This window comes from Panicum virgatum, chromosome 4N (assembly GCF_016808335.1).
Source record: "Panicum virgatum strain AP13 chromosome 4N, P.virgatum_v5, whole genome shotgun sequence".
NCBI lineage: Eukaryota > Viridiplantae > Streptophyta > Magnoliopsida > Poales > Poaceae > Panicum > Panicum virgatum.
The window spans coordinates 15,822,943-15,849,455 of record NC_053148.1 but is presented as its reverse complement, the minus strand read 5'-3'; the positions used below and the strand labels follow the sequence as shown (position 1 = coordinate 15,849,455).

General features: G+C 46.5%; 2 protein-coding genes across 2 annotated transcripts; both read right to left on the bottom strand.

Moving 5' to 3' along the window:
- Nucleotides 1-613: 613 nt before the first annotated feature.
- Nucleotides 614-5,139, bottom strand: LOC120670424 (thioredoxin reductase NTRA-like). Its single transcript, XM_039950521.1, has 2 exons — nt 3,972-5,139; nt 614-1,004 (listed from the first exon to the last, which is right to left on the bottom strand). The coding sequence occupies exons 1-2, from the start codon at nt 4,999-5,001 to the stop codon at nt 934-936; spliced, it is 1,101 nt and encodes a 366-aa protein (XP_039806455.1). The 5' UTR covers nt 5,002-5,139; the 3' UTR covers nt 614-933.
- Nucleotides 5,140-24,491: 19,352 nt separating this feature from the next.
- Nucleotides 24,492-25,503, bottom strand: LOC120671191. Its single transcript, XM_039951476.1, has one exon. It carries the CDS (start codon nt 25,224-25,226, stop codon nt 24,735-24,737), a length of 492 nt encoding a protein of 163 aa, XP_039807410.1. The 5' UTR covers nt 25,227-25,503; the 3' UTR covers nt 24,492-24,734.
- Between the last annotated feature and the right edge of the window lie 1,010 nt (nt 25,504-26,513).

Below are 26,513 nucleotides of genomic sequence, written 5' to 3'. Positions count from 1 at the left end.
GATGCAAATTAGATAATTTTTGGATCATTAGATCGACCCAAAAAATTGATAAAATGAACTAAATGACATTATGTGTAAATAATTTGGGAGGAGAAATGAACTAGAGTGGTATGTCATCATAATTAATTAACTAACCCAAAAAATACCATTAGATACCTATTTGCATCCCTACGTGAAAGGGCTGGAGCGATGAAAGGAATCTCGCCGAACTTGAGTAAAACTAGAGGACCGCGGTGGCGTGACAGTTTACGTAAAGCACCTTGTGGAAACTCAACAGCAGTGGTATGGTTTACCCTGTGCATCAACTATTTGAGCTAGATGAAGTCTAAGTTGCTCATTAGTTCATATAACAGCTGATTTGCTGACTTGTAGTGTAGTAACAGTATTGTGAAATAAGGCGTAACTGATGCAAATAAGGCATACGTTGAATGGAATATAAATTAAACCTCGAAATATGAACACATTTCTAATACTTTTCTAAGAATGCTTTTAACGGACACACACCGTCAAACATTCCCAAGCAGTAGAATTGGTTGCAATACATCAATCGCCAATGCAGAAAACCCTACCAAGCACCCAATGGCAGCTGCCCATTGCCATGGCTAGAAGAATCTGCCTTCGAAGCTCATTTGCCAATCTTAAGCGTAATACTGATAGCATCAGCAACACCGGTGCCTTCTTCCACAACCGGAAGCACAAACTTGTAAAGTGTAATTAACTAGAAACTGATTTGAAATAATCGATGCAAGCTTGTGCACGCTCAAATGAATCAATTCCCAATTTACCGTAATTTGAAATCAATTCCCAATGTATCGTAATTTGAGGCCTAAGACCAACAATATCTACTGCTTATACCACATCACATTAGATAGCAGCTTTTGGCATCAATGGAGGAGTTTTCGTAGGGCTGCAAGCTGCTTGGCCCAGATATAGTCAATCGGTCTTCCCTTCCTGTGCTCCAACCTCCTGCAGGTAGTGCTCTGCATCCAAAGCAGCCATGCAACCTGCGCCATCCAAGCGGTTCCCACAGAATTAGAAAATTGTTCAGAGAACCAATAATGTTCCTGGAATAAGCTAATGTAATGAACGTTTGTACACGGGTGGCCGTTTTCTGAAACTGATAAATATTTCAGAAACAAGTAACAGAGTGAAACAAAGCATCCAGTCCGTCAAACATTCACACAGCTTAAAGTCATAGATTATGTTTTAACATGGATTTTTCATTAAAAGATCATGTCAAAACAAAATAGTTCTCGCACAGTTCATAAATGAAAAAGGATAATAAAAAAAGACACAATATTCAGAACAAAAGAAACTGTTTAACTGTTGTGCTGCTCCCAGCATATGATAATTGCCCTTGGTGCTAGATCTCTGTCTTAATTGTCCAACTAGATCATTTATATCAATTCATAAATAAAAATGAAAAGAATCAACTATATGTGACTACGGATTAACTCCTGGCATGCCTCTTAAATAGTAAATGCAAGGCAATCATTTACCGAACTATTTTGGCAAGGGGATACTCAAAATCAATGCAACAGTAGCTCGATTCAGTTAATCCCAAAATCTTGGTTATTTTTCAAATACCATAGAGAAAGAACCTCAATACATGTGCCAGCTATATGGAGTTTGAAAATTCCCCCTAGAGTATAGTAGTTCTTATGGCTCCTGTCCAAGAAGAGAAATCTGACTAAAGATGTGATAGAAAGTAGAGGTAAAAGTGTAAAACTCTTGATGATAATACTTGTCTTTTTTTGTAGTAATAGAGAGACTTCCCAACACCTCTTCTTTGAGTGTGTGGTAGCTAAGCAAGTTTGGTCCATGATCTCTGAATTACTTAAAAATAGAAATTGGCTCTGGTTTTGAATCAGTTGGTAGTAGATGGCTGAGTGATAAGTGTCTCCTCGTGCATAATATGTTTTCCTCGGCTTATGGTGTATTTGGAAAATGAGGAATGACCTTTGTTTTCAGAATACAAGGTGGAAAGATCTGGGGACTTTACTGATGAGGATTGCTAGGACAGTACAGAGTTGGATAATTCTATGTCCTGGCGACTCGGAGGACAAGCTGTCAACTTTGGTAGGCCATATAAAGAGAATCACCTCCAGACCTGGGAGAATTACTGGCTGAAAAGAGGTGTTTCTGCTGAGTCGCTAGCTGCATGGAAGCTGACCAACTACAGCTGGGATCTGAAGCTCATGCCGCAGGATCTGAAGGAAATCTGCGAACCAGAGATGCTGTTTCCTCAGGCAGAAGAGAAGCTGTCCTGTAGTGTAGGAAGTGTGTTTGTTTCTGTTTAGCTTGGTCAGACCTTTGTGCCTGGAAACTTTGGTGTGGGTGTCTGGTCCACCCTTCCACTGAATGCTGTAAAACATTATCCTGTCTTTTCATATGGCTAAGACGGGCAGCTGTGGCTCCTAAAACTCTAAAAAGGAACCTCAATACTGGAACGATCAAGAATATGCTTTGAATGCCTACAACATTTATAAACGTACGCTTTGAGCAAAAATAATGTGGAAACCTCAAGCCTCTTAAGAGAGAAAACTTATGGAAAGCTTCTAAAGATAAAACTTGGGGAGGGGAGTTGAATCTTAATGTTATAACTTATACAACAACAACAACAACAACATAGCCTTTTTTCCCAAGCAAGTTGGGGTAGGCTAGAGATGAAACCCGAAAGAAATAAGTTCAAGGTTCAGGCACATTGATAGCTAGTCTCCAAGCACTCCTATCCAAAGCTATCTCTTTAGAGATATTCCAATCCTTAAGGTCTCTCTTAACCAACTCATCCCACGTCAGTTTAGGTCTACCTCTACCCCTCTTTACATTATCGACCCGCTCAAGAACCCCATTACGCACCGGCGCCTCAGGAGGCCTTCGTTGGACATGTCCAAACCATCTCAGCCGATGCTGAATAAGTTTCTCCTCAATTGGTGCCACCCCGACCCTATCCCGAATAACTTCGTTCCGGACTCTATCCCTCCTTGTGTGCCCGCAAAACCACCGCAACATCCGCATCTCTGCTACACTCAGTTGCTGCACATGTCGCCTTTTTGTAGGCCAACATTCAGCACCGTATAACATCGCCGGACGAATTATTGTCCTATAGAATTTGCCTTTTAGCTTTTGTGGCACCCTCTTGTCACAAAGGATGCCAGAAGCTTGCCGCCATTTCAACCAGCCAGCTGAAATTCTATGCCTAACATCTTCATCAATGTCGCCATCCTTTTGTAGCACCGATCCTAAATACCGAAAAGTAATCTAATGTTGCATGAATGTACCACCCTTCCCTAACCATTTTGAACATGCAGGGCTTCCCAAAATTGCAAGTAACCATGCAGAGCTTCAGGAATCCCAGAGAACATGATGTAGATCACCTAAACAATGTGCAGGAACAAAACCAATGACAACACCCGCTTCATGTGATGATATTAGATGTAATAAAATGCATTACTTTAAACTATTTCATCTAGGCACAAACACCATCTTAGCAAGCAGCAGTCCTTATCAAAAAGTACACTGTGAACATCAACTAATCGCATGGAATCAGTTGATGTGATCGTATTGTGAAGTTATTTAAAAATTGACAAAGCTGATGTGATCATTTGTGTAAACAGCATAATTATGGCATAACATTGGCTCTCTGTTTATTGTCATATTTGTATATTTGAGCCATTTATATATTCCTAGCAAAGAAAAGAATCAAGTGTTTCTAATGATATTTGATTAGTCAGGGATGTACTTTACTACAATTTATTTGATGTGCAAACAAGGAATGTCGTTAGCGTCTCGCTAACTAGCACTGGGCATGCTCCATTTCTGGATCCACCAATGCCATTTCATAATGTAACTTGGATGCAGCACCAAAAAGACAAGACTGATGCCCCGGAATTGTGCAAATCAGCTATTGGCACTGGCGATTATGAAAAACAGCAGCAATAAAACCACAGTGAGGCTTGAAGACACTATACCTGATCCAGCGGCAGTAATGGCCTGACGGTACTTCTTGTCCTGGACGTCCCCGGCGGCGAAGACCCCTTTGACACTGGTGTGCGTGGAGCCGGGCTTTGTCACCACATACCCATCGGAATCGAGATCGAGCTGCCCTCCAAGAAACTTGGTCGCCGGCTCGTGCCCGATGGCGAAGAAGAGCCCGGCAACCTGGAGGTTGGAGACCTCGCCGCTGACGACGTTCTTGACCTTGACGCCTGCCAACGGGCTGCCTTCTGCGCCGCCGTAGGCCTCGACGACCTCGGAGTCCCAGACGACCTGGATCTTGGGGTTGGAGAGCGCGCGGGCCTGCATGATCTTGGACGCGCGGAAGGCGTTGCGGCGGTGGATGATGTAGACCCTTGAGCCGTACTTGGTGAGGAAGTTGGCCTCCTCCATGGCGGAGTCCCCGCCTCCGACGACGGCGATGGGCTTGTTCCGGAAGATGGGCGCGGCCCCGTCGCAGACGGCGCAGGCGGAGATGCCCTTGTTCCAGAACGCGTCGGAGCCGGCGAAGTGCAGCCTGCGCGCGACGGCGCCGGTGGCGACGACGACGGCGTCGGCGTGCACGACGGTGTCGTGGGAGGCGACGCGGAAGGGGCGGGCGGAGAAGTCGACGGAGGTGACGGTCTCGGTGAGGATCTTGGTCCCGAACCTGGCCGACTGCGCGCGGCAGCGGTCCATGAGCTCGGCGCCGAGGATGCCCTCGGGGAACCCCGGGAAGTTCTCGACGTCGGTGGTGGTGGTGAGCTGGCCCCCCGCCGCTATGTCGTTGGCGAGCCAGCCCTCGAAGAGCACGGGCCTGAGCTCGGCGCGCGCCGCGTAGACGGCCGCCGTGTGCGCGGCGGGGCCGCTGCCGATGATGCAGACGCGCGTGCGCAGCGGGCCCGCCGCCGCCTCCTCCATCCCGTTGGCCGTCGCGGAGGCCGTCGCGGCGGCGGCGGCGGCGGCCGTGGTGGTGAGCGCGCGGGACTTGCGGAGCAGCGCGAGGAGCTTGGAGCAGAGGGTCATCAAGCCCGGCGGCGCGGCGGCGGCGGAGGACGCCGAACCTAAGGGCGGAGCCGGCGGCGGGGTTGGGGCAGTTCGGCTCGGTGGGCCGGTCTGGGCCGGGGAATGGGGTCGAGCGGGCCGGCGCGCGCGTGGGTGTTGTGTGCGGCATCCGGCTCGGTGGATCTTATGCACGGTGTGAACGTGTGGTGTGGTCGCGTGGTGGACAGGCGACCAGCCGCCGAGGCAGAGCAAATGTTAGACACGGTTGTGTTGTCCACACGACCACATGTGAGACATGCGACGGGCACGATGATATTGCGCAACATCAGCATTAATGAGGATACATTGTGCATCTTAGAGCAACTTCCGGAGATTTGGTGAAATTTCTAGCTAAATAACTAGATAAAAGATTAGGTAAATAAAAAAATAAGAAGCTAGATAAAAGATTATAAAACCAACAGGCTGTCAGTGTCCCATCCCTAGCTACATCCGGCTCTTCATATACTCTCCAATCTGTGGGTCCCAGCTGTCGGTGTTTACCACCAAACCTGCTCAGGGATACCCTTAGCAGTAGAGTTTGTAGGTAAGGATCGACGGCTCTGGAACTCGATGGTACAAAGAACACAAAGATTTAGACAGGTTCAGGCCGCAAGTTGCGTAATACACTACGTCCTGTGTGGTGGTTTGTATTGCCTTAGGTGTTGATGTGTTTCGAGGGGGTCCATGTCCGCCCTTATATATCCAGGGGGACATGATTATATGGAAAGTCCTAGCTGAGTACAGTCGGAGTCCTACTACAACACGATCGGGTAGTTTCCTTTGTACTGCAGCTAGTTCTACGGCTATTCGGGTAGTTTACAAGAGAGGTAAGGTACATCCATGAGCTATCCCTTACTCTAGAACATTCTATGCTTATAAGTAGTCCCGCTGTCCCAGGTCTGACAAGCCCCCGAGCTCTTCGTAGCCGAGTCCTGCAGGCGTCGAGTACTTGGCTGGGCATCTTCAAGTACTTCATGTAATCAGAACATCCTTCTAATGGCTTCTGGGCCTTCCTTCAGATACGTCGAGTAGTCCTCCAAGTACTTCTGATTGCTTCGAGGCTGTGAGGTGATCAAACCCCGAAATCTTGATTATATATGGTGCGCGAAGTACTCGCGCTCCATATGGAGTAGCGCCCGAGCTTTAGGTTGAATCGTAGAATCGGACTGAAGGTCACTTCAGTCTTTTTCTTCTTTATTTTCCAAAAAATTTGAAAAATAAATCTCAGATACGTATATCCCGTAGCCCCCGAGTCTTGAATTTAAATCTCTCCATTTAGATTTAAAAATCAAAGTAAGCTCGTGGCAAAATGAAAACTTCCTTGAAAAAGAAAGAATCCGTTGACATCCCAAATATTCACGAAATTGCCACCAAAATCCATATAAAGCCGCCTGAAAACTTCTGAGGGTTTTACCCCTTGAACTCCTGGCCGCCGTCAAACTCAAATTCACACTTGTCCCTTCTCGGTGAGATCTGTAGCCCATCTCGTAGCCTCCGAGTCAAAACTCGTGACTTTGAGATGGCTCCCAAGAAGAACAAATCCAAGGTTGAAGATGAAGTCGTCGCCAATATGTCAACTGGTTGGCATAAGAGCAAAATGTCTGAAGCAGCAGTCCAGGAATTGGAAAATTTGGGTCTCCTCCAGAATCAAGGTGTGATCCAATGCGTGCAGGGGATGGAGAAGATTACCCCATGGAAGGTACCCTCGAGACCGTTGTATTCCGTGACTTCTTGGAACGTGGTCTTGCCCTTCCCGTATCTGAATTTTTCTATGCCCTTCTGCAGTTTTGGGGAATCCAACTGCATCATCTGACTCCTCATTTCATTTTGCATCTTTCCATTTTTACCCATTTTTACCCCTTGGCATTCTTCCCCACTTTCACCTTTTCCAATATTTTTTCACTCTTGTTCCTGTTCCAAACTCTGCCAAACCCGCCGTTGTCGGGGGTTGTGAATTAGTACTCCATCCTGAGACCCGAGACGAGTACTTGGCTTATGATCCATCGGGTAAAGGAGCCGAATGGAAAAAATTCTGGTTTTATGTTGGGAACTTCGAATCTCCGCTTCCAGAAAGAATTCCAAGTGCTCCCCTGGTCCAAGAAAACTGGTCGAGTTTTGGACCTAGTGGCGAGAAAGTTAACTGCTTCCTGAAAGCCATTGCTCACTTGAAAAATAAAGGAGTTACTGGCGATCATGTAGTCTTTTCATTTGTAAGCCGTCGGGTCCAGCATCGAAAACATCCTGCCTTCAGATATGAAGGCACACAAGACCCTACCAGAATGTCTCCAGAGCTAATGTCTCAATCTGAAGTAGTCAAAAGATGCTGCAAAGTACTCGACAACTTCGACAAGGCTCTGAAGCTCCCAACGCTTTTCTGGGCAAGAAATCCTCCCGAGAATTCATGGGTATATGTTATGGGAAACATGCCGAATACTTGAAATTGAAGTTACTGATTCCCTGATGAATTCTTTACTGATTTTGTAGAAGAATTATAAGTCATGGTACTGTATGCCCCCGACTTCTTTAGATGCTGCTTCTGATGACAGCAAGAAACGGAAGACAACTCCTGGATCTTTGTTACAGAGAAAAATTCCTCGTCTCGATGCTGGCCAGTAAGGATCTGATATTCTATTGATTTTATCCTATTTGCCTCAGCTTTCTTGTTAAGAATCTTGCTTGGCTAGGACCCAATATCTCCCGGCGCATGAGAAGGAACAAATTCAAGATTTCCGCAACTAGGTGTCGAGTAGTTTAGAGGGAACTAATCAATCTGCCCCCCGAGTCGCTAATAATTGGATTGATCGAGGACCCATCTGCTGGCTTGCCGAGTGCAGACACGGCTGGAATATCGTCTGAACCAAATCCTCAAGCCCCCGAACGTACTCCAACAGCTGCTGAGGGTGGCTCCAATGCTGATGGAACTGGCAATAATGGCGCTCAAGGATTGAGAAGTCCTGCTATTCGAGTAGTGCCCTTCCAATCTATGCCTCAGTCAACTCAGGAGGAATTGGGGAAGGAACTGTTTGATGATCTATTGTTGTCCATAGACAACGTGAAGAAGCTTGCTGACTTCATGCAGTGAAGCTTCAAATATACCAAGGTGAGTCTTCTGCTGCTATTTATCTTCCTCGAGTAGTTAATGATGACTGGTTAATCTTGCCTTGTATGAATTAGGACGTTGCCAATCGGTCTTTCCTGAAATCTCAAGCTTTGTATAAGACTATTGACAATCGGAGAACCTTGGAACAATAGAAAGCCCTGATTGCCAAACAACTAGATGAATCCCTTGCTGCTCGGAATAAGCTATATGAAGCGAACCGAAAGCATCATCTAGAACTTTGTGATATGAAGCGGCAGATTAAGAGCCTTGAAAAAGAAAGATCAAAGCTTCAAGAAGAAAATTCCAGGCTTCAAGAACAATTGCATACTGCTCAAACTTGTGAGTAATTGATCTGTTGTCTTGATATTGCTTTGTCGATAATAATTACTGAAACATCCTTCCATCAGGTTCTCCAGGTGACCATGCTCGATTGGTAGCAGCAGCTCAAGTCCTTGTGAAGACGATTGATTCTGAAGAGGGGTCGTCAAATAGCAAGTCCTTAGTGGAGCATTTAGAAGAGGCTTCCAAGAAGATTTTTGATGTCATGACGGCTACCTTCAAGAATTATCTGACCCATATGATAGGAGTTGTCAAGTCTTACTTGCCTCAGTTTAATTTAGCTCTCATAGCTAAAGGAATAGCTCCCAATTGCTCTGATGAGAAATTCCGGGACTATTGTAAAGAATCAGAGGTGATTGCTGAGGAAATTTTGAAGAACATGGCAGAGTAGACAGCTTGTAACAACTCTTGAAATCTTCAGTGAGTTCTTATCGTTGTTCATAGCTTGTATCCTATTTTTGTGTCTTCAGAAGCATGATCTGATACAGTAGGACAAGTATGAACTAATCGATCAATCGAGTAGAATACTCACATGGAATAATTCTTAAAGTTAATCAGTTAGGATGAATCCCGTTGGACTATCCAAATAGAAAAAACTTGTAAAGATATCCATAAACTACTCGAGCAAGCGAGTAGTGTGTCCTAACCAAGAACTGGAGTAATCTGTAAGACAGAACTGTTAGGTACGAACCCCGTCGAGTTGCCCAAGACGTAAATGTCGAAGGGATATCCAAAAATTACTCGAGCGAGGCGAGGAAGGTGTCTAACTTGTAGACTGGAGTAACTACTAAGATTGACCTGTTAGGACGAACCCCGTCGGGTTGCCCAAAATGGACAAAATATAGTAATATCCATAACATACTCGAGCAAGCGAGTAGTTTTGTCTTTACAGCAAGGCTGGAGTTCCTTATAGTTGACCTATTAGGATGAACTCCATCGAGTTACTCAAGATGGACAACTAGTAAAGGTATCCATACACCCTCTCGAGCTAGGCGAGTAGGTTGCGCCCTTATATTAAGGACAAGGATGTGGCTTGTGTAGTTATCCTGATGGAGAACTGTGTAAGCTATCCTGGATTGGTGATGCTCATTACCGTCTGCATCAGTGATTCTGTATGATCCTGGTCTTGTAACCTTGGTTACGATGAAAGGCCCTTCCCATCTGGAATTTAACTTGTGCAGTCCCGTCTCATCTTGGATTCTTCGTAATACTAGATCTCCAACGTTGAAAGATCTTTGCTGGACATCGCGGTCATGATAGCGTCTGACTCCTTGAAGATATCTAGCCGATTGTGTTAAAACGTTGATTCTGGCTTCTTCGACTAAGTCTAACTCAAGTTGTCGAGCTTCATCTGCTTCTCCTTCTTGATAGGCTTCTACTCTTGGAGATTTCCACATGATATCTGCGGGTAGAATAGCTTCTGACCCATAAGTGAGGAAGAAGGGAGATTGTCCAGTTGCTTTGCTAGGCTGCGTTCGCAGCCCCGAGACTACATGGGGTAGTTCTTGAATCCACTTGCCACCTTTCTTGGTGTTAGCGTCGTAGAGTCTTTTCTTCAAGCCGTTGAGTACTAAGCCATTGATACGCTCCACTTGACCATTTGCTCGAGGGTGCGCCACTGAAGCATACTTGACCTCTATACAAGAGTTGTCGCAGAAATCCCAAAAAAATTGAGACGTAAAGTTGGAGTCGAGATCTGTGATGATGGTGTTGGGAAAACCAAACCAGTGGATGATGTCAGAGATGAAATCCACGGCTCTGTCAGATGAGATCTTGACAATGGGCTTGTACTCGATCCACTTGGTAAACTTATCGACTGCTACCAGCACATGATTGAATCCTCATGGAGCTACGGTTAATGGTCTGATCATGTCCAGACCCCAACAAGTGAACGGCCATGATGGAGGGATTGTTATCAAGTTGTGTGCTGGGACGTGAGTCTTTTTGCCGAAGAATTGGCAGCCAGGGCATCGTCTGACAAGGTCTTCTACGTCTGAAACAGCTGTTGGACAGAAGAAACCTTACCTATAAGCCTTTCCGACTAGTGTCCTTGATGCGGCGTGATTGCCGCAAACTCCTTCGTGTATTTCTCTGAGGATGTCTTTGCCTTCTTCAAGGGTAACACACTTCATGAGGATGCCAGAAGTAGAGCGCTTATATAGGTTGTCGCCAGCTAGGACGAAACCCTTTCTACGCCTGATGATGCGTGCAGCTTCAACACTTTTAGGATCAACATGTGGTGGAAGCTTGAATTCCTTGATGAAGTCAACAAACTGAATCCGCCAATCTTCTTCAATCATCAGCACTTCTCTGAGTGGGGCCGGGGCCTCCGTGTCAGTGGTTTGTTGGTTTTGTACCTTCACTTATGGATGATGAAGTTCATGGACGAAAACTTCTGCTGGAACAGTTGCTCGAGTAGATCCAAGTTTGGAAAGGACATCAGCTCCCACATTGTTTTCGCGGTCCACGTGGTGGATTTCCAATCCTGAGAACTTGTTTTCGAGCTTTCTGATTTCTTCACATATGCATCCATTGTATCCTTGTTGATGTCCCATTCTTTATTGACTTGCTGGACGACGAGTAGTGAATCGCCGTAGACAAGTAGTCGCTTGATGCCAAGAGAACCTGCTAGTCGAAGACCATGTAGTAGTGCCTCGTATTCAGCTTCATTGTTGGAGACCTTGAACAAGATTTGGAACACATACTTCAATTGCTCTCCCTTGGGGAAGATAAATAGAACTCCCGTGCCTCCTCCGTCGAGCTTAAGTGAGCCATCGAAATACATCACCTAATGCTCTGGAACGTTCTGGGGTGCTGGAATTTGATTTTCTCGCTATTCAGTTAAGAAGTCGACTAGTGCCTATGACTTGATTGCTGTTTCTTGGCTTGAAGTTTATTTCCAAGGCTCCCAGTTCAACTGCCCATTTTGAAATTTGTCCAGTGGCATCCCGATTGTGGAGTATATCCCCCAATGGGAAGTCAGTTATGACTGAGATCTTGTACTCATCGAAGTAATGCCGGAGCTTACTGGAGGTGATTAGAATTCCATACAGAAGTTTCTGAATTGATGGATATCTAACCTTTGATTCAGAGAGTACTTCACTGATGAAATAGACTGGTCTCTGAACGTCGTAGGCGTGGTCTTCCTCCGGGCGTTCGACTATTATCGCCGTACTGACTACATGAGTAGTCGCAGCGATATAGAGGAGTAATTCCTCGCCGGGTAGTGGAGCTGTTAGAATCGGCGGTGACTGGAGATGATGTTTAAGGTTCTCGAGTGCTTCCGGGGCTTCTGTAGTCCACTCAAATTTATCTTGTCACTTTAGGAGCTTGAAGAAGGGTAGACCCCGTTCACCAAGGCTGGACAAGAATCGATTCAAAGCTTCCATGCAGCCTGTAAGCTTTTGAACGTCCTTGATGGTAGCTGGAGCATCCATGGCCATGATGGCATTGATCTTCTCTGGATTAGCCTCAATTCCTCGGTTACTGACGATGAATCCGAGTGGTTTTCCGGAGGGTACGCCAAAGATGCACTTGGTTGGGTTGAGCTTCCAACGGAATTTTCGGAGGCTGTTGAAGGTCGCTTCCAGGTCAGTAATGAATTGATCCTGGGTCTTGGTTTTGACAACAACATCATCAACATAGGCTTCAACATTGCGATGTAGCTGATCAGCGAAGCACATCTGTATCGCACGCTGGTAGGTGGCACCAGCATTCTTCAACTCGAAGGACATGGTCTTGTAGGCGTATACCCCGTAGGGTATGATGAAGGCCGTCTTGATTTGGTCTTCATCTTTCAGGGCGATCTGATGATACCCTGAGTAGCAGTCGAGGAAGGATAATAGGACACATCATGCTGTCGAGTTGATTACTTGATCGATACGTGGTAGCCCGAAAGGATTCTTTGGGCAGTGCTTGTTTAGATCGGTGTAGTCGACGCACATCCTCCACTCATTGTTGTTTTTCTTCTGAACGAGCACAGGGTTAGCCAGCCATTCCGGATGGTAGACTTCTTTGATAAACCCTGCTGTGAGTAGTTTCGCCAGTTCTTTCTTAATGGTCTCTGCTTGTGCGGTGAGAAATGCCGCAACCGTTGCTTTTTTGGTGTGGCTTTAGGGTCGACCTTCAAGGCATGCTCGATCAACTCCTTGGGCACTCCTGGCATATCCGCTGGTTTCCACGCGAACACGTCTCGGTTGGCCCTAAGGAAGTTGACGAGCTCGAGTTCCTATTTGTCGCCCAGTCCTGCTCCGATGATGGCTTTTTTGGAGTCGTCTCCCTCTTGTAGCTGGATATTCTTGGTGCCCACATCACCAGTTGGTTTAACTGATTATTGGCTTGGCTTCTTGGAAGGCATCGACTCCTTGAGTGAGAGTTCCTTAGCAGCAGTAAGTATTTCGCTGATAGAGTTAGGGACCCAGATTGTGGCAGCATGATCTATTGTTTCCTTGTCACACTCGAAGGACTTGAGGAGGTCTCCACGTAATGAAAGTACTCCTGTGTTGCCTGGCATCTTGAGGAGCAGGTAGACATAGTGCGGTACTGCCATGAACTTGGCTAGTGCAGGTCTTCCTAAGATAGCATGGTAGGAAGAGTCGAAGTCGGCTACTTCGAATTTGATGTACTTTGTCCGAAAGTTTTGTTCTGTACCAAATGTGACTGGGAGAGTAACCGAGCCGATTGGTGTAGAGAAATTCCCGGGGACGATGCCGTAGAACGGGGCCTTGCTTGGAGTAAGCAACTCATGTAGTTGAGGCCCATCTTTGCCAATGTGCTTGCAAAGATCAGATTGAGCCCACTTCCGCCGTCGATGAGTACTCGAGTAAGCTTGGAGCCCTGGATGACTAGATCGAGTACTAGCGGGAACTTTCCAGATTCAGAGAAGCTGGTCCATTGATCTTCCCTAGAGAAGTTAATGGGGACCTCGCTGTATTTCAGTGGCCTCTGAACTGCTGGCTCGATTGAGAGGATCTCTCTGAGTAGGAGCTTATGAGCTCGCTTGGAGAAGCTAGGATCTCCTCCAAATATGATGTTGATGACGTTTTGTTGCTGCTGGAAACCGTCATGGTCTTTCTTGTCATCTTCGTCGTCTTTGTCTAGTTCTTTCTTAGGAGCGACCGCAGGTGCCGACTAGAAGGATTTGCGTAGGATCGTACACTCCCGCATCGAGTGGTTGCTCTTGGGGTGGATTGGACATCTCTTGTTGTGGCGAATCTTGTTGAACTGGTCCTGCGGCTTGTCGCCCTTTTTACCACGCGGGGTGCGATCCATAGTGCCGATAGTGTCATCTGGCTTGCGTTTACGCGCAGGATCCTGCTGGTTGCTGGGCCCTCCATGGTCGTTGTGACACTTCCCGTTGTTGTCATTGTTACGGCGTGGGAAGCGGCTGCGTTCCTGCTCTTCTTTGTCGGCCCAGCATTGCATCATGTCTCGTAGCTCCACTACACGTTTTGGGGCGATTACGCCCAAAGTCACGGTATAGAGACTGAACGGTGATGCCGCTATGGAAGTAGTCGATGACGTCGGCGGCGGCGATGTTGGGGATGGTGGCTCTTGTGTCGAAGAAGCGCTTGACATAGGATCTAATCGATTCGCCTTGCTCCGGCTTGCACATGGACAGAGCGTGTCGAGTGGCTACTCGATGTAGCGACCCCTGGAAGTTGTCGATGAAGGCCTTCTTGAGGTCATCCCATGAGTGTATCGACTCGCGCACCAAGCTTTCGAGCCACATGAGGGGTGCAGGCTCCAGGGCCATCGGGAAGTAGAGGACCTTGGTGTTGGTGTCTCCCCCTGCAACACTAACAATGGTCAAATATAAACATAACCATTGGGCAGGGTTTTGCTTACCATCGTACTTTTGGATGTTCGTGGGCTTGAAATCCTTCGGGTACTCGGCGTTGTCAAAGACTCTACTAAGGGCTTGGAAGCGGTCGGAGTTTTCTACGAGCTGCAATCTGCATCTTGCGTTGATGATGTCCCGTGCGTCCACAATGGAATCGGCTACTTCCTCCCTGTTGCGCCCGCGGTTGTTGTTGTTGCGATTTAGCTGAGACCCAGGGGCTTGGTTTGCCCTGGGTCAATGGTTACTTGCAACTTCTTGATCCTCCTGGTTTCTTTGATTTTGCTCCTCCAACTGTTGTTGTCGGTGATGGCCTCCAGGAGTGCGACTTGCTTGAGGTATGACTGTTGCAGTGGCCCTTGACCGGGTGCCATGAAGTGAGGACAACAGGTTTTGTCTCTCGAGTTGTTCAACAGCGTTCTTGGCAAGGTGTATGACACGCTCCATCTCCGGGTTTTGAGGCATCTGCATGAGTCGCAGGGTCGCTTCTGTCATCGCAGAAATTGGTGTTCTGAAGACAGGGTCAGCGACATTGTTGAATTCGTGGTTGAGGTTGCGCGGTGGAATACGAGCACGTTCAGCCGCATGAATCCTGCGCTCCTCTTTACGTTGATTCCTTGCCCTGCGGGCTGTGCTAGTGGCTTCATCTTCGTCTGGTGGAGCATCTTCGGTCAGGTTGTCTGCTAAAATCTGATCCAAGGCTTTGTTTGGATCGTGCTGGCTAAGAGCACCTCCGGGTTGTTGGATGATCACCGGAACCAAACGTTCGGGAGAGAAGCTTTCTAGGTCTGATTCGTAATTAGCTAGGACAGTTCCTCTAGACCTAGTTTCCCTTTCGGTTGCGAGGGGAGTACCGTGTTGGAACGGAAGATCATCAATGCTGGCAACTTCCCGTAGATTGTCGAGTAGTTCTGCAAGAGTATGGCTTTGGCAAGATTTGAGTTGAATCTTTGCTAGCGCATTGGTGATGAAATCTAGGTTGTCTTGAGGTGACTCGACTGGATCTGGGTATACGTCGAAAACGGGTGCCTCCCGGCTAGCGGTGACTGATTGATTTTTGACGTGGAGTAGGCGATCCAAACTATTTTCATAGATGGATCTAATCATCTGTAAACAGATGATGAATTGCGCAATCCGAAAATGGGTTGAGCAAAAGTTGTCCCAATCCGAGTAGATTTCGGTTTGAGATCAATCTGAGTCCGAGTAGAACTCGAGTTGTCTTCGAGTTTCGCCTCGATCTCCTTGGCGAGGTCGGGAAGCAATATGATGCCGTGATCATTTGATCCGGCGAGTTTGTTGGAATCTTCCGACATGGTGATCTTCAGTGCAGGAGAGTTGGTTAGGTGGCTGTCGAAGCCGTCCGAACCATTGGCGATGCAGACCCAGGAGCCGAAGATGAAGGTGGCGCCTAGAGGAGACGCCATGGTGCTGAAAGCGAAGGTGGCCATTGAACTCGCCGATGAACTCGCCGAGTCCCCTACCTGGTGCGCCAGTTGTCGGTGTTTACCGCCAAGCCTACTCAGGGATACCCTTAGCAGTAGGGTTTGTAGGTAAGGATCGACGGCTCTGGAACTCGATGGTACAAGGAACACAAAGATTTAGAAAGGTTCGGGCCGCGAGTTGCGTAATACCCTACGTCCTGTGTGGTGGTTTGTGTTACCTTAGGTGTGGATGTGTTTCGAGGGGGTCCCTGTCCGCCCTTATATATCCGGGGGACAGGGTTACATGGAAAGTCCTAGTCGAGTACAGTTGGAGTCCTACTACAGCACGATCGGGTAATTTCCTTTGTACTGCAGCTAGTTCTACGCCTATTCGGGTAGTTTACAAGAGAGGTAATGTACATCTATGAGCTATCCTTTACTCTAGAACATTGTATGCCTATAAACAGTCCCACTGTCCCGGGTCTGACACCGGCTGTCAGTGCCATCCCTATGTGCCTTCTGTTCGCTGCCCACCTCTATGCCGAGGTCGCCGCGAGCCGGGGTCCGTGCCATCGTCTTAGAATAATCACGCAAACAACTTGAGCAGTAAGCACGTCATGGTCAAGTGTTGCTGCTTTGACATGGCCTCCATGAGCTGCTGGAGGGGGAAAGGGGCGAGCTCCAGCGAGCGGCAAGGGAAAGGGGCGGGGAGCGCGGGGGAGGGGTAGGTGCCGAGCTTTGCCTGGTGGCGGAAACGACACGGTAGGGAGCTACTAGCGAGATGGCGAGGCAATCAGAGTGGAGGCAGGCAGATGGCGAGCAGGATAGTGAGTGGAGGACGATGGCGATGCTGTTGGATGGAGGTTTTATCCTGTTTTTACTATTTTTGGGTAATCAAGTCTGGATACAATTGGAGATGCTCTTATATTCCTACCAGGCAGCTAACTACTGCTCCATCCGTTTCAAATTGTAGATGTTTTTAGCAAATCTAGATGTATAATTTTTATATGCATCTAGGTATACTTTATGTTGGGACATATAATTTATTGTGTATCTATCTAGAATTTTAAAGTTATCAAAACTATTTACAATTTGAATCAAAGGGAGTAGTTTGGATTCTTTGGTGTGCAATGCTAGGCCATGCGACTTGATGCTTGGCAATGCAATTGTATTCATCATCTTATTCAATTTTTTTGGTGACCAATTCGGCTAATTTAGCTTCAGATTATGGGTTCCGCACCCCAATCTCAAGGCTAAAATAAATGGCTTGATTCTATATATTGAGAATCAAAAGCGATCTCTACTACCACTAAAACAGTCCACAAGTGGTTGTTTGGATTAATACTTTAGTAGAATGATATTTTTAGAGTTATTTTAAACATTAATTCGGCACTTCATCCCTATTAGAATAAAAAAAGAGATGAAACAGGGAACAATTACTTTTTTGAAATAAGCTGTTTTCAGACTATCTGTTTTTCTAATTTCTCAGTCCAGTAAGAGCTTAAGAAAAGCCAGGAGAAACAATATGTCGTGCGTTTGCCAATTGAGGAGAAGGGGGCATGGGAGTTGTTGGTAGGAGTTGGCGGAGAGAATTAACTTGGAATTGGAAGTTTTTAAGTTTTAGGTCTATTATCTTGTTTGGCCTCTGGTGAGGACTAAAAGTGGAAGTTTAAGAGAGACTTCATCTAGAACACCCTTAGCTTCGCAGTCCACACGACCGATCCCATTCCCAATTGTACCATTCTTGACCACGTGCATTGACAGCATGGTCAGCTGTCCAGCCGAGCCACTGCTGATCACATTTCTGAATCTCAGATGTAGGACACGCACACTCAAACATCAACATTTGGGCACTATTGTTATTACGCACGAAAAATATGTGACATGAATGAGAAAACCGGCACTTCTTTTCATTTTAGGTGTTTAAATCCGTAGTACTCTTATTTCTACTTCAATTTTGTTATTATTTTTCCATGTACGTGCATTAGAAAAAATAGTTTATCAAAAGTGCAAGTCCAAACTTTGACCATCTACGTCTCTTGGAATGTTTCAATTGAACTTTTGGGATTAGAATGGTATATATTTTGTCTTCAGAAGTAGTTCTGAAAATTAATCTTTGCTATCTTTTCATAAGTTTGATAAAAGTAGTAACTATTGGTCAAAGTAGTGTCATGGCAATTGTTTTGCTGCTTAAAACGCCACTTAATTATTCCGACATTGCTTGTGAAATTTTGTCCCCATCGCAACTAATGAAATCAATACCTTGCTTGTGAGGCGATGAACATGGTGGATGGACTTTGCATAGACTAGCTAGGATGTAATGGGAGTCATGCCTTTCTTCTCGCTGTAAACGTGTGGAGAATAAGGTTTGGCACATATCCGTCCCCGGCCCGTCGCCGTCACAGTCGTCGTTGCCAGGTATGAGCGTCGTCGTCGGCGGCCGGACCACGAGGGTTAACCGAACCGTCGGTAACCGGTCCGGTTTGACCGGTTACCGGTCAAACCGGTCCGGACCGGTACCGGTTCGGTCCGGTATGAAACCGGTCCAAATTCAAAATTTAAATTTGAATTCAAAAAAATGAAAAATTCCCAAAAAATTCCTAAAAATACTTCAAGGTGCAATGAATCTAATGGTGTCAAATTTTCTCCAAAATTCGTTCATTTAGTATGGTTTTCGGAATTTATAAGTTAAATAAAAAAAGAAAAAGAAAAAAACCGCGGCCCATTAAGGCCCATCGCGCGGCAGAGGTCATTTAACGTCGCGTGTCCCTCAGCCGAAGCCTCACCAGCGCCTCCCTCACCCGCTCCCCCCTCACTGACTCCTGTCCGCCGCCAGAAGTCGCCGCCCGCCGCTCGAGGCCGGTTAGCCGCTCTCAGATCCCGGCTAACCGGTCTCCCTCACCGGTAAGCCGGACCGGTAGCAGATCTACCGGTCCCGTCCGGTTTTTCGCCCGGGGAGGCCGGTTTACCGGTATGGGGAGGCGGTAAACCGCCGATTAGCGTTGGTAAGCCGCGGTCAGGTTAGTTTTTTTTTTCCCTAGGATTTAGGTGTATTTAGATGTTTTGTTTTAGGATTTAGGTGTATGACTTAGGTATATTTAGAATTTAGGGAAGATTTATTTATATTACATGATTTTTTGCACTATGTAGTAGGTTTTAGCTAGATTTAATTTAGGTGTATTAGATGATTTTTGACACTATAACTTAGGTAGGAGTAAGAATATTAGATGATATATTTTTGTTGTGCATGTATGCAGATAGACAATGGCAAGCAGAGATGTTGTGTGGGAACACGGTGAAAATCTTTATCCCGGATGGCGATGTAACTATTGTCGTACGCAGAAAGGAGGAGGTGGTGCGACTAGATTGAAACAACATTTGGCTGGGCGCGGGGCAGAGGTGATCCATTGCAGGAATGTGCCACCTGATGTGCGGGACTTCTTTCAGCGTGAGTTGGATAGGGCAAAGAAGGCAACTGCTGACCGGGCCCGAGAGAGGTTGAGACGGGAGAAGGCTGCAGCAGAGGGAAACTATCCCGGTGATGAAGAAGATGAGGAGGCTCAGGTGCAGCGTGCCATGGATCTATCGAGAGCGGAAGCAGAGTTCCGACGGGGGGTGGAACAGAGAGGAGGTGCATATGAGCGTGGAGGGGGTAGTGGTTCGACGAGGGGGAATGTTATGCAGAGAATGTTTCGAAAGTCCACTTCGCAGAGGGAGAGTCCTGTGGTGGAGGACTATAACTTGGCAGCTGGTGGGAGAAGAGGAATGACACAAACAAGGATTGATACAGGCTCCTGGACGCAGAAGGGTAAGAACGCAAAGGAAGCTATTGGTAAAGCTTGGTCAAAGTTTTTCCATATTGCAGGAGTACCTGGAAGACAGGCTGACAGTCCATACTTTATCAGCGCGGTTAGGGAGACACAGAAGTGGGGTAAGTTTTCTTTCATTGCAATGATACCTATAAACTTACATTTTTGTATCTTATGATTTTCATATGGTTGCAGGTGAAGGTATCGCATCACCCACTGGACGGGATATTGATGGCAAGTACCTTGATCAGAATGAGCAAGACTTGAAGACGAGGTACGTAAAGTTTCAGAAAGACTGACCCTTATTTGGCATCACGTTAATGTGTGATTCATGGACTGGTCCGACGAGGATGAGTGTCATCAACTTTTTGATATATTGCAATGGGGTCATGTGGTTCCATAAGTCTATTGATGCGACTGGAAGAATTCAAAATGCTGCATATTTGTTCAAGGTAGTCCCTCAACCTGTTCCATTCACATTGTGTATGTTTTGTCATGTTACTAAAAAATCCGTCTTCCATTGCAGGAGATTCGAAAGGTGGTGGAAGAGATTGGACCGGAGAATGTCGTGCACGTAGTCACCGACAACGGCTCGAATTACAAAAAAGCATGCAATGAACTACTAAGTGATGTGTATGACCACATAGCTTGGACACCTTGTCTAGCACACACCGTCAATTTGATGTTGAAGGATATAGCTCGAAGGCCTGAACATGGTGTTATCATCAAGCAGTGCAAGCGAATTTCAAATTGGTTACACAATCATGGTCAGTTGAATACAATGATGAGGAACGCAATCGGTGGTGAGTTGGTCAAGTGGAATGCCACTCGATTTGGAACCAACTACATGTTCCTAGAGAGCATCTATCGGAAACGTGATCGTTTCATGCAGTGGATGGCATCTACTGAGTTCCAACACAGCAAATGGGCGAATACCGAAGATGGTAGATTTACTCATGCAAGTTTTTCAAGTATGGAGTGGTGGGATGCATTGAAATATATCATCAACACAGTTCAACCAATATACAAGTTCCTCCGCTTCGCTGATCAGGACAAGAAGCCGAACATGTGCGAAGTCGTGATGGCCTACCAGACTATGAAACATGAGCTGAAGTCTTTCTTTGGAACAAATGTTTCCACACTGAAAGAGTATGTTGAGGTGGTGGACGAGAGGTTGGATGATGTGTTCATAGGCACGTATGTGGGTCCAGGTAAGCACACATCAGTCGTCTATTTTTAAACTCTATTGAAATAATGTTTATTTGAAGTGATTTATATTTTGCAGCTGCTGTCCTAAATCCGAGGTATGCCTATACGATGGAACCAACTCAACAAATGTTTCGTGGACTTAAGGATACATTTCAGCGCATGACGGATCTCCAGAGCGCCGTCCAGGCATTGCAGGAGCTTGACGTGTTTCGGCAGAAAATTGGCGAGTATAGCAGTGATATGGCAATGCGGATGGCGATGGACCCAAAGACATCCCCATGTAAGAGTTGTTCCGTATAAAATTGTTATTTTCTCTCTTCGAAAATATTGCTTACATACTCGGTTGCACATGCAGCGTCCTGGTGGATGATGTTCGGATCAAGTACTCCAAAACTGCAGTACCTTGCCATGAGGCTTGTTTCACAATGTTGTTCATCCAGTGGATGCGAGCGGAACTGGAGTACTTTTGCCTTGCTGCATACAAAGGTTCGCAATCGGTTGTCGCACAAGAAACTTAATAAGCTTGTCTATGTCAACTACAATCTTCGTCTCCGACTCGAGGAGGTCTCTGGCCCACTGATGCGTGAAGAAGGTGATTTCATTGACCAGCTAGCCCATCTTTCATTCTATGATGAGAAAAATCCGGTGCGGGAATGGATGGAATATGGTAGATCTAACCGGGCTCCAGTTCTGGACGAGGATGATGATGACGGCGACATCCCTCTCCCGTCCCATATTGTCAGAGATCAAATAAACGTGTCAGATCTACGTGAGGCTACGGGGAATGATTCCATCAGCGATTGGGCACGTCAAAATATAGGTGACACTCACCTAGGGAAGAGAAAGTTGCACAAGGGGCCTAAGAAGGGTGACTCGAAGCGTCGAAAAGGCAAAGGAACAGCAAAACCAGTGAGCAGCGACACCGAGACTGATGATGGCGAAGGTGAGCGTAGTCCTCCGTATCAGGAGTCCGAGGATAGCAGCTCGGCCGATGATGGTGATGATGGTGACGGTGCTCAGCCTAATGCTGGTGGTGGAGGTAGTGGTGCTGATGATGCTGCTGGTGGTAGTAGTCATGCTCGTGGTGTTCGTTTCACAGGTATATATTGCACATATAAATACACACATATTTCTGACTATTGACTACTAATTATGAAATATGGTTGATTGCAGGGGAAACTCAGTTCACACATGCTACTCAGGACACCGACCATGGAGCACCGCAATCGCAGAGGAGAACAGGTGGACCGACGGACTATGACAGTCCACAGAACTCTTCTTCCTCCTACAGCGATTCGAGGCACTCTTTTCACTATCCCATTCCTGACATCAGCATGCAGCCACCGACGAGATGGGTGTACGAATGGGAAGACCCCCATTTTTACACTATGTTAGTTCAGGAATGGCAGACAACATCGGCGTGGACGGGCCAAACTTGGCAACACTACAAGGCTGAGCTGCTTAGAGTGCGAGGTATCGCTTTGATGTCCACCGCCGAATACCAAACCGCATCTCAAATGGGGGTCTTCCCATTCCTACGTTGAACTTTTCATTTCATGTGTATAAGTGTATGACTCCGTATTTGTATGCACCCTATTACTATTGTATTTGTATGCATAATTATAACTCATTGCTTTGGTAGGGTCATTTACATTAAAATGTGCATAGCTCATGTCGAAATTTCCTTTTATTTCACACCGGGAATCAATTTTTCAAGCGGCGAAAAAATACTCTAAACAACCGGTATACCGGCCAAACCGGCCGGTATACCGGTGTAACCGGTCGGTATACCGCAGTGAGCCGCAACACAAAACCGGCCGGTATACCGGCCAAACCGGCCGGTATACCGGTATACCCGGCCGGTATACCGGTCGGAACCGCCACCACGGTGAAATTTGAATTCAAATTCACATTTGACCGGTTCCGACCGGTAACCGGCCTAACCGGACCGGTAAACCGGTACCGGAGCCCGGCGGTTAGGCCGGTCCGGTCGGGAAATTGAACCCTGACCACGACAGGTGCCCGGCCGGCCGTTTGTACGTGTCTTTGTTTACCAGGCTCGTGTCGTTGTGATAGTGTCATAGTGCCCAGCTGATTCGGATCTTCCCCCTTTTAACATGCATTTTCTTTCGTATTCTTTGCAGACCATTCAACGGGTCCTGCCCTTGGCACGTCGCCATCGCCGGTTTTTCTGTCTCGAGTTGGGAGAGAGGCCAGGAAACAGGGAGCCACAAAGGGCAGTGCAGCAGATGGGTCAGCCTCTGAATTTCCTCATCTACTTTCTTTACTTTATTTCTTGGTTTCTGCAAGCAGCCTACTTTTGTTCTTAAGGATGATGCAATTTTCTAGTGGATTTGGGATCGTGTAGGGCATCTTATTCTAATGATCAAAGGTATGTGCGGTATGTGCAGATGATTGCGCTGGCCCATTGTAGATTTGTGCGTGCGAGCCCATGGTACCTATTAGAAATTGCAAAGGTTGCATGTTTTTTTTTTCAATTCCTTGAGGGCTTGCATGTACCTACGTATGGTCCATTTCTGTTTCTCAAATAGAGAACAAGTCCTTGACTATGTCCAACGCTCCGAGAAATTTTCTGACCGCTGGTAAATTTTGTCAACGCAGAATGTGATGAAAAAAACTGGACAACCCAAAATCAAATGCATGGAAAGGATAAAACACCTGATTTAGTGTTAGCTTTATTCCCTTCCTATTTTTAGACGTTTTTTGAGGCATAATAAGAGACGTTTTTCACATCGGGCAAGGCTGATCTTCTCAATCTGCAATAGGTAAGGTGTAGCTGCGTACAGATCGTGTAGCTGCATTTAGTAATGTTTCAGATCCTACTAGATGACATTGTTTGGGATTAGATATTTGTCCTGATAGCATCAGGTGAACGATCGACCATGCTCAAGCAGCAACAGATTGCAGGTGAGTCAGACAGCGCTTTCATGAATAGATCAAACAAATCTGAAGCTGACAATATATATACTAGAGATAATCTCTGCATTTCAAAAATAAAAGAGATCATCTCCGTGATGTTTAGTGACTGATACTCTGGCTCGAAGTATAAAGTCTATCAACAACTCTAATATGTACATACTTTTAACCTTTAGTTATTGTTTTGTCCCTATTTAATTGTTAACGAAGTAAACAAGCCAACAACTTAGGCCTGTTTGGATACAATAATAATATTTTTAGTTTTATTTAGGGGTATACTGCTGTTTTATAGTTTCTTTGGTTTTGGAAAACTAATTATGTTGTTCCAAAACCATGATATTACTAAAATTGTTGATTTTTTGGATATTTAAAATTTCACTTCATTTTTTTTCAGTAAACATGGCTTTGCACGCTTAACTGTGTTACGAACAAAAAGCAATAAGCGCCCTGTTCGGCTGGCGGGAGGAGCCGCGGCTGGAGCTGGTTGGGGCTAGCAGGAGCTCCTTTGCTGGCTACTCCAGCCCAGCAGCTTAATTTTAGCCCAACAAGCCTTTGCTTAATTTCAGCCGAACAAGCTGAATGCCTTTGCTCTGGCAGCACATGAGTGCTCGCAAGTCAAAATAAACTCTTACTCGCAACCAAAGTTAGTAGTATCAGCTAGCTTATTATTTCTAAATTGTTGGGTGTTAAACTACCACTGCAGTGAGCCGTTATGCATGCTCTGGCAAGTAGTCTGGTACGAACTGAAATATTCTCACCCTCGACAAATTATGTGGCACTCACATGTTTTTGCATCAATCGTCAACCCTCTTCTCATAGACCTTCATCATATTTTTACCCTTTTTTCTCACTAAAAAAAGTCTAACTGAAGCACAGAAAACTCTTACAGAAGGAAATTTAAAAGAAACAAAAAACATCCAGGATTCCAAACGAAGAACAAGAACAAAACATCCAACCATGAAACCCGATGGTCCTTGCGTATATACAAGCTGATGTGGACTCATCTGCACGACCTGCTGGTAATTAATTAAACTAGTGGCGTCGATCGTCGTCGCCTTCTCTCAGCACCTGCTGCCGCGCCGCGGCGTGCCGTGCGGCGGCAGCGGCGACGGCGAGGCCGGCGGGACGACGTTGCTGCCCTTGATGAACTCGAGGCACTCGGCGACGGCGCGCGCGTAGAACGAGTTGGAGCGCGTGCACGGCGGCCGCCGCGGCGCCTTGCCGCCGTTGCCGCCGTCCATGACGCCGACCTGGTGATGGGCTCCCTTTCCGGCGACGGCGGCGCTTGGTTTCTGGCCGCCCACCAGAAACCTCCTGCTGCCGCCGGTGGCGCCGGCGGGGGGCGAGCTGCTGCCCGCCGCGACGCGGCCCCTCGTGAGCAGCCGCAGGTTGCGCACGTAGCGGCCCAGGAGCCCCAGCAGCGTCGACAGCCTGGCACGCAGCCGGCGCACGGAGATGCGCGTCGGGCTCAGCCGGAACCCCCTCGCCGGCCGCGGCCACCGCCGCAGGCCCAGCCTCGTGTACGACGACGAGCACTTGGTCTGATCACCCATGATTGGCTCACTTCTCTCTCTTTCTGGATTGCCCTGGCAAGTAGCTAACACCACACCTGTCACAATCTAGCTAGCTAGCCCTGATATGATTAACATCACCTCTATCTAATTAACCTGCGAGCGAGCTCGATCGCGTTGGGTGTGGTCGTCGAGTCAAGTGGCTGGATTTATAGGGGGGAGCTGGAGGCTGGAGGTGGAAGAAGAAGACGGCAGGAAGGTTGGTGCCCCTTTGACGAACGATCGAGAGCAATGGAGTGTGACGGCAGATTCGGGGACAGTGCGGGATTGATTAATTAGCCTAATGGAGCGTATGATCGTCATCGAGTATGGACAAAAGCGAAAAGCATCACTAGGCCAGTGCGTGCTAATGATCGTGCAAGCAAAATGTTTTTTTTTTCTGGTTTGTTTAATGTGGTCGTGTAAAATGTGAAAGGGGCGCGCCATCTGTTTAAGCGTAATTGGTCTCTGAAAACTGTCTGTACGTACTCTAGCAGTGCAGCTCGATTCAGCGAGTGTAGATTCCACATGATAGATCCAAGTATAATCTCGACGATTACTGAATAAGTACACTTTTCTACTAGTGTTTTAGGAAAGACATGAATAATCCGTCCCACGCACACATGCAGGTAGTCAAACGAGAACAGAAATAACAAATCAAACGAGGAAACAGAGAACAATTTACCCGCAAAAAAGAAGGAAACAGAGAACTAAAGATACAATACTCAACTATTGGTAAAAACAGTGATATACTCTCTCCATCCCGGAATATAGCTATCATAAATGTTCAAAATTTGTCACAAATATAACTATCTTTTGAGTTTCCAACCCACCATGTACATATAATATAAACTGACCAAAATACCCCCTCATCATGCATTGCATATTTGGCGGTGGAGCCATGCAATACGCGAACATACACCTGTGTAAATTAGCGCATAATTGTTGCTACTACAGCTTTGGTATTTAACCGAGGACAATTATGTCTTTTCACCGGCCCATAATCTGTCTGAAAAATGCTAAAGCTAGCTATATTCCGGACTGAGGGGAGCCCCAAACTACTATGGATTGTTCTTTCTAATAATTTCTTAAACGTGAAGTCAGTTGTATCACTTGGGCTTCATTTGTAGAAGGCTAGAAGCGGAATAGGCCCTGGGCTTAACATACTCACGTATGGGGTTCAGGGGATGGGCTTCAGATTTGGGGCCCGGGGGCCTTGGACTCCGCCATGATATATAGCGTTCTTTTCTTTTTTATATTTTAAAAAAAATCAAAATTTCAAAAATATAT